At 57.6% G+C, this 12,798-nt stretch overlaps 1 protein-coding gene across 1 annotated transcript; it reads right to left on the bottom strand.

The window, feature by feature from the left end:
- Window positions 1-248: 248 nt before the first annotated feature.
- Window positions 249-11,857, bottom strand: IGFBP4 (insulin like growth factor binding protein 4). The gene is made up of 4 exons (XM_054593647.1): window positions 11,240-11,857; window positions 4,431-4,588; window positions 3,422-3,556; window positions 249-1,495 (listed from the first exon to the last, which is right to left on the bottom strand). The coding sequence occupies exons 1-4, from the start codon at window positions 11,586-11,588 to the stop codon at window positions 1,361-1,363; spliced, it is 777 nt and encodes a 258-aa protein (XP_054449622.1). The 5' UTR covers window positions 11,589-11,857; the 3' UTR covers window positions 249-1,360.
- Window positions 11,858-12,798: the final 941 nt, after the last annotated feature.

The following is a 12,798-nucleotide window of genomic DNA, read 5'->3' on the forward strand; positions in this document are numbered from 1 at the left end:
ATCCCAGAAATAGCTGTGGCCCGGCAGGGCTGTCCTGGCTCCCTCCCTGTGGAAGTCATCATTTCCCCACCCGGAGTCTAAATACAGACAGCACAGACTTTGGGAACAGGGGGGCCCCTCGGGCAGAGGCTGCAGGGAGGAGAGGTGAGTCAACTGATTCTTAGTCGTCCTTTTACCACGTAGGACAGGCCTCCCCCCTCCCCAGTACATCCTTCTCTCTAATTGTAAATAAATCAATGAAACACCATCGTCTAGCATTTTTTATTTTGTTTTGTCCTGTTTTGTTAAAAAAAAGAAAGAAAGACAAGACATTATGGCCAACTGGTAGGTCCCTAAGTCTCCTTCCACCCAGTCCAGCCAGAGATGCCCAGGAGGCAGTGAGTGGGGGAGGGAGGCTCGGGGGAGTAGGTGTGGAGCGGGAGGCGGAGCCACAGGCTGTGAGCCGCTGGAGGACAGAGTCATCCTGCTGATTTCATGGCTCTGACCACAAACGGGAGGAAGCAAGAGCCCAGGCAATCCCCACGCCCTGACCCCAATACACTGGTCCTTTTCTCCATCAGGCGCATGCAGTCCCATCACACATTCTTTCCTCGCACCCCAACCGCTCAGACATGGGCCCCACTGCCCGGCCCCCTGTTCTTCAGGCCTCCCTCTGACCCTCTTCCATGCTGCACAAGCTGGGACTCAGTTGCCAGGCAATTAAGCAGATGGCACTACACCCAACCCAAGAGTAGGCTTGTCTCTGCAGGGAGAGAGGCGGAGCCTGGCAGCCCTTGGCTTTGGGGGTAGGTCTGGTTTCCTGACCCTCCAGCCATCTGCTACCCTACACCTTCCCTACGGCCTCCACTCCATGACTAGATTGAGGCGCGGGATGATGGTCAAGGTACACGCCTACTTTCCTCCTCTGATTATGGGAATGGGACTTCTCCCAAGACCTGTGCTCATCCTGCAGGAGGCAGCCCCTTGTGTCCAAGTCACCGGAAGTCAGAATAAGAGCCCCCAGGGCTGAAAACCAGAGCTGGCACGTAATATGTAGTCAATACATGTCTTTAGATGGCTGAATGAATGAATGAATGAATGAATCCAGGATCAATGTGGAAATATACCAGGGCTCCCCATTGCCACTCTCAGACCTCTCAGGCTCTCTAAGCCCAGAGAGGACACCCCCAGGCTCCGGCTCACCCCAAGGGCACATCCATGCTCATAAACACACACAGTCACACACACAACACACACACCCTGATGGAAACTTCTGGGCCAGAGGCAGAGCCAGGACTCAGACCCAGGCTCCCCGTCAGCTCTGCAGCCTCCAGGGGAAGGGGTGGCGGGGGGCACGGAACCCCCCGCCTGCTGGTAGGGCTCATTCATGGAAGCTGTCAGCCAACTGGTGGCAGTCCAGCTCCCCATTTGGCTCCAGGTCCCCTGAAAGCCTCACTCCTGTCTTCCGGTCCACGCACCAGCACTTGCCGCGCTGCCCGTCCAGAGCCGGGTGGCACTGTCAAGATGAGGGCGTGAGACGTCAGTCACCAGGCAGCCAGCCCCGACCCCAGCCGAGCCCCCAGGTCAGACCATTGCCCCAGTGTGGCCTCTGAGGGCAGAGGCTCCTTCATGAGCACAAATCCTCCGCGCTCCCTGGAGTAGAGAGAGAACCTGACCAAGAAGGAAAGGCCCAGAGAGTTTTAAAAGGCAGGGCCCTGAGAAAGTTCTACAGCCTGGGGAGGAGGCTGGATCCATAGGATTGGGCGGTGAAACTATTTGAAAGGCTAAGGTGCAGGTTGGAGGTGTTTTGAGTATGTCCTCAATGGGTTGGGACTTGAAGAATGAAATGAGGGTTAATAGCAGGATCCAAGTTGAGGTTAAGGTAAGAAGTGCAGTTGGATTGGAAATTACAAGAACTTGAGTCAGGCGAGGCTTCCCCAGATCAGAAATAGAACTGGGATAAAGACAGAGGTCAAAGTCACAACAACTAAAGCAATTGGGCTCAGGTTTGGGGCAGGATTAGATAGCGGGCGGGGGGAGGGCAGGGGGCAAAGGTGTATTCCAGAGCCAGGGTTAGAGCTGGAGTGAAGCTTGTCTCAAGGTCTGAATTGGCCTGGGGACCAAGGGCCAAGTGTCAGAACTTTCAGTAGGGAAAAAACGGAAGAAAACCCATAGAACTGTTCAGCACAAACAGTGGACCCTAACGTAAACTTTGGATTGTTAATTAATAATAACGTATCTCAAAATTAGTTCCTCACTTGTAACAAACATACCACACTAAAGCCAGATGTTAACAGGGAAAACTGGGGAGAGAGGGAGAGAGGAGAACTCTGTACTTCCTGCTCAATTTTCTCTAAACCTAAAACTTCTCTAACAAAGAATATAATTTTTATTTTAGGGGGAAAAAGTCTTAATAGTTGAGACAAAAATAAAACTGGTGTTGGGATAAAGGTTGGAGAAAGGGTTGGAGCTGGTTTAGGGGGGCCCTCGCCGATCCCTAACTCGTGGCACACCACTCACAACAGCTTCCTGCCGTCCTGGGACGTGCCGACTCAGGGCAGCCCTCTCCTGCTACTTAGGCCTCTGCCGCCAAGCCGCTTTGTGGGTTTGTCTATAGAGTGTGAAGTGTGGGAACGGGGATGCCTACACCCTCAAGGGGCTGAGAAGGGGATCCAGGCCAGGGACCACTCAACACAAGTGCCCTGCCGCAGTGCGCTGCCTAGATATGCCACCCTTCCGCGTGGGCCCAACTCGGACAGGCCAGGGACGAGGCGGGAGCAGGCCAGCCCTCTGGAACAGCCGAGCTTCTCCAGGGGCTTGTTGGAGGAACCCATGTCCCATGGGTGGGAGGGTGCACGGGGGTTTCTACATTCATGCCCTCTCTCCTGCCCACCTCCTTCCTCTGCTCCCAGCCAAAGCCCCTGTCCCCCGCTGTCAGATCTGGCGTCACCCCCATCCTGGCTGTGCCCCAGCTGGTTTAACTGCTCAGCTTGGGTCAGGGGCAAGCTGTTTCCCCGTGAACCCCTCACGACTTAGTCCCTCCATTTCCGAGTGAGACGGACATTCCATGGCAAAGGGAACCACTCATAGGAAGGGAGCAGGGTGCGTGAGAAAGCACCGGGAAGCAGAGGTGGAGGGAACATTAGGTGAACACCGCAGATGGTGAAACAAGAGGTGGTGAAAATAATCCTGGACGGGGGGCAGGAGAGGTGGTCCGCCATTAACTCGCTCTGGGATGTTGGGCCTCGGCCTCCTCTTTTCCAAAAGTGAGGTGGGCAAGGTGAGCTGAGGTCCTAAGGCTGCGGGGAAGGTTTGGGGAAGGTCCCAGGGGCTGAGTGTGGCTGGGGAGCCTCCCCTTTCCTGAGACCTCTATCGTGGCTGAACCTGTCGAACGCCCCTCGAGCTGAGGCTGGGGCCAAGCCAGAGGGAGATGGAGACCCACCTGTTTGGGGTGGAAGTTGCCGTTGCGGTCGCAGTTGGGGATGGGGATGATGTAGAGGTCCTCGTGGGTGCGGCTCTGTGAGGCGGCCAGCCGCTCCAGGGCCCGGTGCAGCTCGCTCTGGCAGGAGCCCTGAGGCTGAAGGAGAGGGAGGGTGCAACTGCTCAGCAGAAGGGAAGAGGGGCAGGGGACCAGGGCTGGGGGCATCTCAGGACCGAAGGCCTTGAAAGGAAGGTCCAGGCCCGGAGGCTGGGCAGGGCGCAGTGAGGCGAAGGGCATAGCTTGGGTTCCAGGGCCGGTGGTGGGAAGAGCAGAGGGACATGGAGGACAGGACCTTGGGCCAACGAACTTCTAGAAAGGAGACGTGTGAAGTGAAGGAGTCCTGTGGGAAAGGAGCTGTGGAAACCTACGGAGAAGGACTGGAAGGGGGTGACTCCTAAGCGGGAGGGATGAATGAAATCACACAATCAACGACGTGTAAGACCCAGGCACGGAGCCATCAGAGCCGCCCATCAGAAAGGACACGTGCCAGACCCTGGAGCAGGGTCGCGAGGCCCCCTGCAATGTCCAGCATTCACCCTTTAGAGACTGAGAAGGTCTGGGTTGGGGAATCTAAGAGGAGAGCCAAGAAGTATCAGGAGGCTTGGGGCAACAATGGTGTACCAACCAGGGCAGAAGTGTGCGAGCGCTGAACAATGACTGCAGCTGTACCAACCTAGGGAACGGCTGAGCAGGAGTGGGGTTCTAAGGAAAGGAAAGAGGGCTCTCTGGGTCCTGATGACGTATGCCCCGTGCATCTTGTACACCGGAGGCATCCAAAGAACATTTACTGAATAAACACAGCCCAGCTGGTGGCGCTGGTGGCGGTGTTGGCGGTGATGACAGTGGTGGTGGTGGTATGAGTAGTGGTGGTAGTTTTGGTGGTGGTGGTGGCAGTGTTGTCGGTGACGGTGGTGGCGGCGGCCATGGTGTGCGCCTGTGAACGTGCGCGTTTGAAGTCAGAGGTCCTCACCATAGGCCGGGCTTCCTCGCGCGGCACCCCGACGACCTTCATCTTGCTCCCACTGTTGCTCCGGTCTCGAATTTTGGCGAAGTGCTTCTGCAGGCACCTGCGGTCGTGGGCGCCGCAGGGGCTGAAGCTGTTGTTGGGGTGCTCATCCTCATCCTTGTCTGCAGTCGGGACAAAATGAGGAGAGGTCGGCGCTGAGAAAGGGCAGGGCAGCAGGCCAGCCCAGCCTCCCACCTGCTTTCCTCTTGGGGATTCTCCAGCCTGGCACTGGGGGGAGGGTCTGGGGACAGGAACAAATAAAAGCAGCAGCCCCGGCTCCTTCCCACTCGCCTGGATCTCCTCAGGAGAGAATATTCCTCTTGAAGTCCTTGACTTGTCCCTCACCCCACCCAGGCCAGCCCTCCGATGAGTCACCAGCTACAGCTGGCCAGACAGCAGAACGGTCCCCTGGTCCCTGCAGGGAGGTCTGAGGCAGGCAGGGGGCCCCCTACCGCATCTTGTCTCCCTCCATTCAGCAACTCCCACCATCCCCCTCTCTGTCTGCTCCCTCTTCCTGTCTCCTTTCCTGCTCTTTTCAGCACCTGGCTGAGCCGGCCAGGGGGCCCTCAGGGTTGTCAGCTCTGCTCACCCTCCTCCAAGCGGCCAGAATCAAAGTTTCCATGAGTGATGAGAAATCTGACCCAACAGGCTCTCCCCATTGGCTGGACAGAAGAAAAGTGGGAGTGGGCGTGCCTGCCTGTGAAAACGCACGCGTGCGCGTGGGCGTTTGTGTGTCTCTAATGCTCTGTGTGGCCCCAGAACCAGGAGAATACCTTCCACACCCGTTCGGTCCCCTACCCTTAGACTGCAGACCCCATCCAAAGCCCATGTCCGTTGCCCAGGGCACTGAGGATCTGAAGGTGGGGGTGGTAGGGCTGGACCTGCACCCCCTCCCTGGAATCTCCTGAGGACTCTCTCTGAACTCAAGAAAAACCCAGTTGTAACTGCTGCTTCTCCCTCCAGGCAGCCAAAACCGGAATACAGGGCTGAGCTGGAAAAAGAGGTTGCAAGACCTCTCTGCAGATCAGCACCACCTCCGAAAGGCTCGGGCTTGGCAGCTCGCTGTGGGCCTGAGTGCACGGCCCCTGCCAGCATTCCAGATGTTGGCAGCCAGTCAGAAGGTCACATCTGGTTTGCGTCAGGATTTTTTTCCTGAGGAGTTAGCAGGTTCCTCCAAGCATGGCAGCGGTCCCAGAGCTGCCTCTGGGTCAAATGGTATTTTTCTGCCTAGCCAAAGTGAGTTGGGGGCGGGGGCGGGGGTGTTAGTTCTCTTTTTATTCTCCTAGTCCTGGGGGTGTGGGGGAAGCATGTGGATAAAGGAAAGCCAGGCAAGGAAAAATCGAGACCCTCAGAAAGTCTTTGTCAAGATTTCACACCAAAGGTTATTTATAAAATTGAGTCACCAAGGATGGGAAGAAGGCTTTGTCACGAGTGAAGGGCTGGCTTAGAAGAGGAATCAAAGGGAAGGAATAAATGGAGCAGAGAAATATAGCCCATCCTTTGGCATATTTAACGTTCCAAGAAGGACAGTCCAGAGGGGACTCCTGACTTAGGGATGACATCAAGTTCCTGAAGGTCAACCAAGGGGAAGGCACTGTAGCAAGGCCTCCCAGCCAGTGGAGGCGGCAAAAGGAGGGGAGGCTGGAGTTCCGGAGAGCGGGACCGTGCCGTGGGGGCCGTGGGGAGGTGAACACTGAGGCCTCAGTCAGGAACCAGAGGGAAGGTCTCAGGTCTAGGCTCTTCCCTGAAGACTCTCCTAAGGAGCCTTTCTGGCCAAAAAGGCCCAGACTGGCCAGGGACCACCTTTCCACGCCACCTTGCACAAAGCCATGAGACTTGTGCTTGGGGTCCATGTTTCAGGTGGAGGCTGGAGCTGGGGAATGAAGAGAACGAGGACGCAAAAGACCAAAAAGAATTGGAGCCAAATCTTGGGCTGGGCTGAGATGTAAACAAAGGCACCACCTCTTTACCTGGGAAAGGCGGACAGGGATCACGGGACTCATTTTGTTACACCAGCTCGAGGAGCAGCCGTCAAAGCTGGAGAGGTTTCCTTGTCTTTCCTTTGAGTGTGCTTTTCTTCCAGGGCCATAAAGGAAAGTGCTACGCTGCAGTGACACTTGTTTCTCTTGGTAAAGGGACAGAATGCGCTTAGGGTCGAGGAGTAAGGAAGAGTTCTCTAGTGAACGGAGCTGCCTCAGGGGGCAGGGAGCCCCGTAGTCTGGAGGAGTGGGGTGTCTGAGCGCCTGAGGCCTCAAGGACTGGAGGGACCCACGGTAGAAGTTCAACTGCAGTCAGGCTCAACTGCACCAATGCAGAACTTCTATGAGTAGAAAGAAGTCCACAAATGACTAACGCTTGGTGGATTATTAATGAGTATTTGAAATGTTTATCCTTTAATTTAGGAGGTGCCATTAAGGGGGACAACTAGGTCCACTCACTGAAAACTGGGGCTGCGCAGAGCCCGGAGGCAGAGCTCCTGTTCTGGTGTTGGTAGGGCCCCACGTCACGCGGAGGAGGTTATCTGGGGAAGATGAGCCGGCAGCGTGGCTGGTCTCCCCTTCCCGGTTTCCCCACTGCCCAGCTCGTCTGAAAGCTTAGAGAAGAGCACACCAAGCCAGGGGGAGTAGCTCCTTACTAACTCTCATGGGGACACAGGCACACACAATATATCCGTATCTGCCCCCTCAGCCACAGAGAGGCCGGACTGAAGAACCACAAACGTACACAAACGGTCACGTGTCCAGACCACACTCATCCACGCCTACACACCCACACGTACTCAGGCACCCTGACCTGGCCCTGGGCAGAGGTGCATGCCTGGGGCAGGACGCACTGGCCGTATCCTAGCTTGTTGACTTTCCGTTTAATCTGTAACTTTTCCTTGCCCAGCCTCGCTTACCAGCACAGGGAGGACCCAACCCAGGATCACCCCAGGCACTGGGTTTGGAAGGGAGAGGGTCGCAGCCTTAAGTCTCTGAAAAACTGGCTAAATACTTGGTACGGCCCTGCGCACACAGGAACTCCAGCCACCCAGCGCTGCTCACTGAGGTGGTACCCTCTGGAAAACCCCAAGCCTGGTGGGTTCCCCTCTGAGCAGGAGCTGGAGTCGGACCTGGCCCCCTGAAAGGTCAGACCTCCCGAATTCCAAACAGATTGTTTGGGAGGCGGGGCATCCAGGCGAGGCTAGGCTAGGTCACCTCCTCCAGCCCCAGGCCAATGACATGCAGCTACACGGGGAACCTTGGTCTGTGCTCCAGCAACAGCAGAAGGGAAGGTGCCCAGAGAAAGCAGAGGCTCAGAGCTTTGGCACTACTGGCTTCAGAGTTCATGGTCAAAGCTAGAGGATTTCCTCTTTCTTGCTGCCTGATTTCACCCCCATGATTTCTGCTCAACTCCAGCCCCTGCCCTACTCAAGACACCCAGGGTGAGGCTGTGAGGTGGGTGAGGTTCAGGCAGGACCCGGAGGGTCACCCACCTGCCCTGAAAGAAGGGCCTTCTCCTCCCTCCCCTGGACTCTGGCTGAAGAAGTCAAGGCCACCACATTGGATACCGGGCCCTTCCCTTGAGTTCTGGTTCCAGGGATGTCCCCCCACTATTGGGACATACTGCTGGCCTCAAGAGTCAGAACGACAGCTGGCCTGTTCTTCCCATGTTTACAGCAGCAAAAGGCACCAAACTCTGCCCTACCCCTCTCGACTCCTCTGAATGTCCCCCAGCTTTGCTCCCTTGCCCTACTGTCCCCCAACATCAGAGGAGGGTTTAAGCTTCACGTGAAAACCATTCAGCTTCCTCTTCATCACCATCCTCATCATCGCTCCAACTTATTGAGCCCGTACTCCATGCTGAGTCTCTGAGGCAGGTCCCACTGTAGGCTGGGTGGAGGGGGAGAAGGAGAGACTTATCTCTGCAGCTCCTATGTCTTTAAATGGAAAGACTCCTGATACTCGAGGCACCAGTAATTCTGGCTTTGCCAATGCCAGAGAAAAAATGTCAAGCAGCTCTGCTCCTCCTTCCCCCCTTCCCCCAAGGCACAGACTTTCTGGGAAGGCCCTGTTCCCATGACATGACTGGATTCCTAGTTCTGAAGTAGGGGGCACAGTATTTGCTGTGTTAACTAAAAATTAACCCGGCAGGCACAGTCCCTAACCGTGTCCCAGAGGGACCCAGAGCACAGCTTAGGAACTCCCCCGTCCAAATACTGATGCCACTGTCCACTCCCCTGGGCTCCGTGAATCAAGAGTCAATACACTTATGCAGAACTGCGGACCTCGGAAGTACATGTCCCACCCCGTCCCTGCTTCTGATGGCCTGAGCGGTGTTGGTCCACAACTTGTTCTGGCTCAGAAAGCTGGCGCAGGAGGGTGGGGAGCCTGGAGATGGAAGGGGGAGACCTGCCCCTGATGCAAAGAGGAGGCAGCGGGGCCACAGCAGTTCAGAGGAGGGGCCATGCCAAGTGGTTGTCCTCCCCCTGTCGCCTGCTGAAGCTCAGCCCAAAGAGAAAAAGGTGGAAAAAAGAGGCTTAGGTCCCCAAGCCTTGGGCACGAGGAGGGAGAGTGGACTGTTGAGAGTGAGAGGCTAAAGAGAATGGTGAGGATAGGGGCCAAGCCCGGGACACCTTGTCTCACCAGAAACTTTGCAGGGCTGCTGCACAACCCTAGGGGACGCCTGTCATGTGGTGCGATGTGGCCCACGCTGAGAAAGGGGGTACTTCTGTGATGACTGGGAGATCAGAGGGCAGGGACACAGCGTGCCAGGAAGGAACCTAGTTTTCCCAGGGTCCTCCGGACTTAGTCTTTCCCTCTCCAAATAGTGCATACACTGCACACGTCGGGGACAGGCAAGGAAGAAATGGCGAGGGGCATTACAGACCGGGGCCCTGTAATCCAAAGGGGACCTAGAGCCGCCTTTGGAGGCTGGTTTGCATGGTATCCACAGGATAATCACAAACTTTTCATGCCCCCCTGCCTCAAAGCTCCGAGGGAAACAGATTTTTCTCCACTACAGGATCGGGTGTTCCTACCCAGCCATGGAAAAATGGGTGCCCAAGACCCTCTGAGGGCTCTTCTGCCCATGTTCAAGTTGGTGAGAGAGGAGGAGGCTACCAGCCGTACTAATCTGGTGGCAGAGACCTGCTGGCTGGTGAAGGAAGGAGATACAAAGAGAACGTGGTCCTGCCATACCCAGGGAGCCCCAGGGCTCAGCCCTCACTCCCAGGCTGGTCTGGTACCAGGACCCCTCCTCTCCCACTGGCACTGGCATCTCTGCCCCCAGGATACGCAACTTAATCCCCGAGGACCCCCCGCCCCTTCCCAGATGTGCTGGGTGCCAGGCTGGCATTTCTAAGAGCATGTTTTCTGCTGACCCATCTCTCATTGCCCAGTGGCAGGAAGGGCAGAGAGGCCTGGAGCCCAGACCCCTGGGGTCCACCTCCTTCCTGTTTTCCCTGCATCCTGCTCTCCTCCAGCTAACAAGCTGCAGAGGATTGAGGAAGTGGAGCGGTCTGGGACTCAGGGCAGGAAGCTTGGGGCCAGAGTCCCAGCATCCGGACTGCAACAATGGAAGCTTCAAGCACCAGGAAAAGAAACAGACAGACCGAGAGGCACAGGGAGAGCAAAACAAAGTCACAGAGGGAACAAGAAACAGAGGCAGATACACAGAAAGGCAGGCAAAGAGAGAGATTCCAAAAGTAACAGAAAGACAGGAACAAAGAAACAGTGATGCACAGAGAGAGAGAGAGAGAGAGAGAGCGCAACAGAAGGAGACCGAGAGGAGAGGGAGAGAAGCAGGGCAACCGAGACAGGAAAAGGGAATAGGCTAGAGAAAGAGAAAGACGTTGATAATGGGCAGAGGCACCGAGGAAAGGAGGACTCAAGCGCCGCTGTTAGTGAAACTAGAGGCTGAAAGACACGGCAGTAAAGAACAAAGAATCAAAGAAAGAAGGAAAGAGACTGGGAAAGAGTCGAAGGAGCATCTGAGAGGCTCACTGAGAAATGGAAAAAGAGAAAGTGGAGGGCAAAGGGTTTTGAAGCCTGCCTCCCACCCCCCCCCCCCACTCCTTATCCCACACCCGTTCAGTTCTGCAGCTCTGGGCTGGCAGCCCGGACTTCTTTCTGCCACCTCAAATGGCACCTGCCAAGACAAAAAGGCAGGCAGGGTGCCTGTGTACCAGGGCAGGAGGACGTGCCCAGACCTGGCAGAGATCCCGGTCTTCCCAGAACCCGCCGAACTCTAGGTGGGCTGTGGGGAAGGGCAACTCCCTTGCCCCTCACCACCAAAGCCCCTCTCATTGGCATGTCCCACTCCACCCACCTCAGTGTCAAAAGTCCAAGCTCTGGCTTCTCAGGCCTCTGGCATTTCACCTGTAGGTCCCTGGATCAGGAACAGAAAGCCCCCACCACCACCCACCACCACCCACCACCATCCCCATCCTCCAGTTCGCTGGCTCACTCGCAGGCTGTGGGCTGGGCCGGGTCACTTAAGTTTCCACTCTTGCACCAGCAGCTAAGACTACTTCTCCCCAGGAGGCACCTTTCGGAGGTTTCAGATGGAGAGAGGGGAAAAAACTCCTCCTCATGGCGGCAACAGGCTGCAGGGACTCCATAGCAGTTTCCTTGGCTGAGCCTGTCCCATGCCAGTAGAGCCCTGCCACGTACCTGCCTTCTCCTACACTCACGGGGGATTTTTCAAGGGCCTTCCAGGCCAGCCCGATTGGGTAAGGGGTTTCTGGGAGTGGCGCACACCAGGGAGGGCGTGCAAGGGCAGAGGCACCTTACCAGAGGGCTGCAGGCTTTCCTGGATGGCCTCTATCTCCGCCAGCTCCATGCACACGCCTTGCCCGTGCATCAGCGTGTGCAGGGGCTTCTCCACCCCTGGGGGCGGGTAGCAGCGCAGGCCCGAGCCGCAGCGGGGGGTGTACACCCCGCAGGGCATCCCCTTGCCCAGGGCGCAAGTGGCGCAACAGCCGCAGCCCGGCTCGCGCACCAGCTCCTCGCAGCCCACGGGGGGGCGGCAGCGCGCCAGCTTCTCCTCGGAGCAGGGCGGGCAGTGGATGGCTTCGTCTCCCAGGCTCGGCCCGGGCCCGGCGGCCAGCAGCAGGGCGGCCACGAGGCAGAGGGGCAGCATGATCGGGCGCGGACGGGGCGCTGGCACAGGGAGCGGGCGGGGAGCGCGGGCGCGCCGACTGGCAGCAGGGGGCACACGGATGCTGCGCCCGGCGCGCCTGAAGGACCCGACCGGGAGAGCGCGGGGCGACGGGGCGGCCCCGCTGGCGGACAGAGATGGAGCAGGGAAGTTAGCAAGCGAGCTGGAGGGGAGCGAGCCTGGACACCGAGGCGCTGCGCCGCATCCTCGGCCCGGCCCGGGTGGCGGGCAGCGAGGGGTGAGGGGGCTGAGTGGCTGCCCCGGGCCGGCTCCCCCGGTCTTTATAGCGGCCCCTGGCCACACCCCCAGCGCCTTCCTAGAGGTGGGGGGGACCGGGTAGGGTGGGGGAGGGCGAGGGGGAGAGGGAGACGCGGCCGTTAGGGGGAGGGGGCTCTGTCCTGAGTCGCCGCCGCGCCGCGGCTACAACATCCGAAAGTCCTTTTCTGCCCGAGAAGGAAGCGGCGCAGTTTGGAAGCCCTGATAGGCGCCGAGAGCGCTTCTGAACTGGCGCCCGGGAGGGCAGAGAAGGGGATGGGAAAGCAAAGAGGCTACCTTTGGCCCCCTCCCCCGACCTTGGAAGATACATCCCTGACCCATAAAGGAGGCCCCTAGTCCCCCCACTGAGAGGGCAACCCCTGAGCCCGGACTCTTGGCTCCGCGGATTCATTCTTCCTGGCCAGTCCTGTCCACCCTACCCCAGGGCTCCCAGTCTCAACCAGTCGGGTGAGGAGGGGGAAGGGGTACAGTCACCCCACAAGGAGCCTGGAAGGGCCTCAGGGCCCTAAGACGTTAGTAGGTTCTCTTCACACTTGCCCCTTCCAACCTCTTTCTGCCCCCAGACTCCCCAAGGTTCACGTGGATCCTGGTCCACTCTGCCTTCCCCCGCCCCCCGGTGGAATCACTGATCTCCTGCGGAGAGGGGTGCCCAGCCTCCTCCTCCTTCCTGGATATTTGCTTTTATTGCCCAGACCCACCCCTGGGGGAGGACGAGGATCGCCACTCTGCGTGTGCAAATTGTGCGTAGCACAACTCCAGGGGGCACCATTTCTCTTATCGTCATTGTCGATTTGTATAGCTATTGTGACAGTTTTCCAGCAGATGGCAGTCAAAGGTTTTGAGGAAGGGGCGCCTTTTTCTAATTCAGCCGACATTCCTCGTTGGGGTTGGCTGGGCCCTATGTGAGACCCCATGG

This window comes from Pteronotus mesoamericanus, unplaced genomic scaffold, assembly GCF_021234165.1.
Source record: "Pteronotus mesoamericanus isolate MK-2021 breed Mesoamerican mustached bat unplaced genomic scaffold, CSHL_Meso_final scaffold_476, whole genome shotgun sequence".
NCBI classification, from domain to species: Eukaryota; Metazoa; Chordata; class Mammalia; order Chiroptera; family Mormoopidae; genus Pteronotus; species Pteronotus mesoamericanus.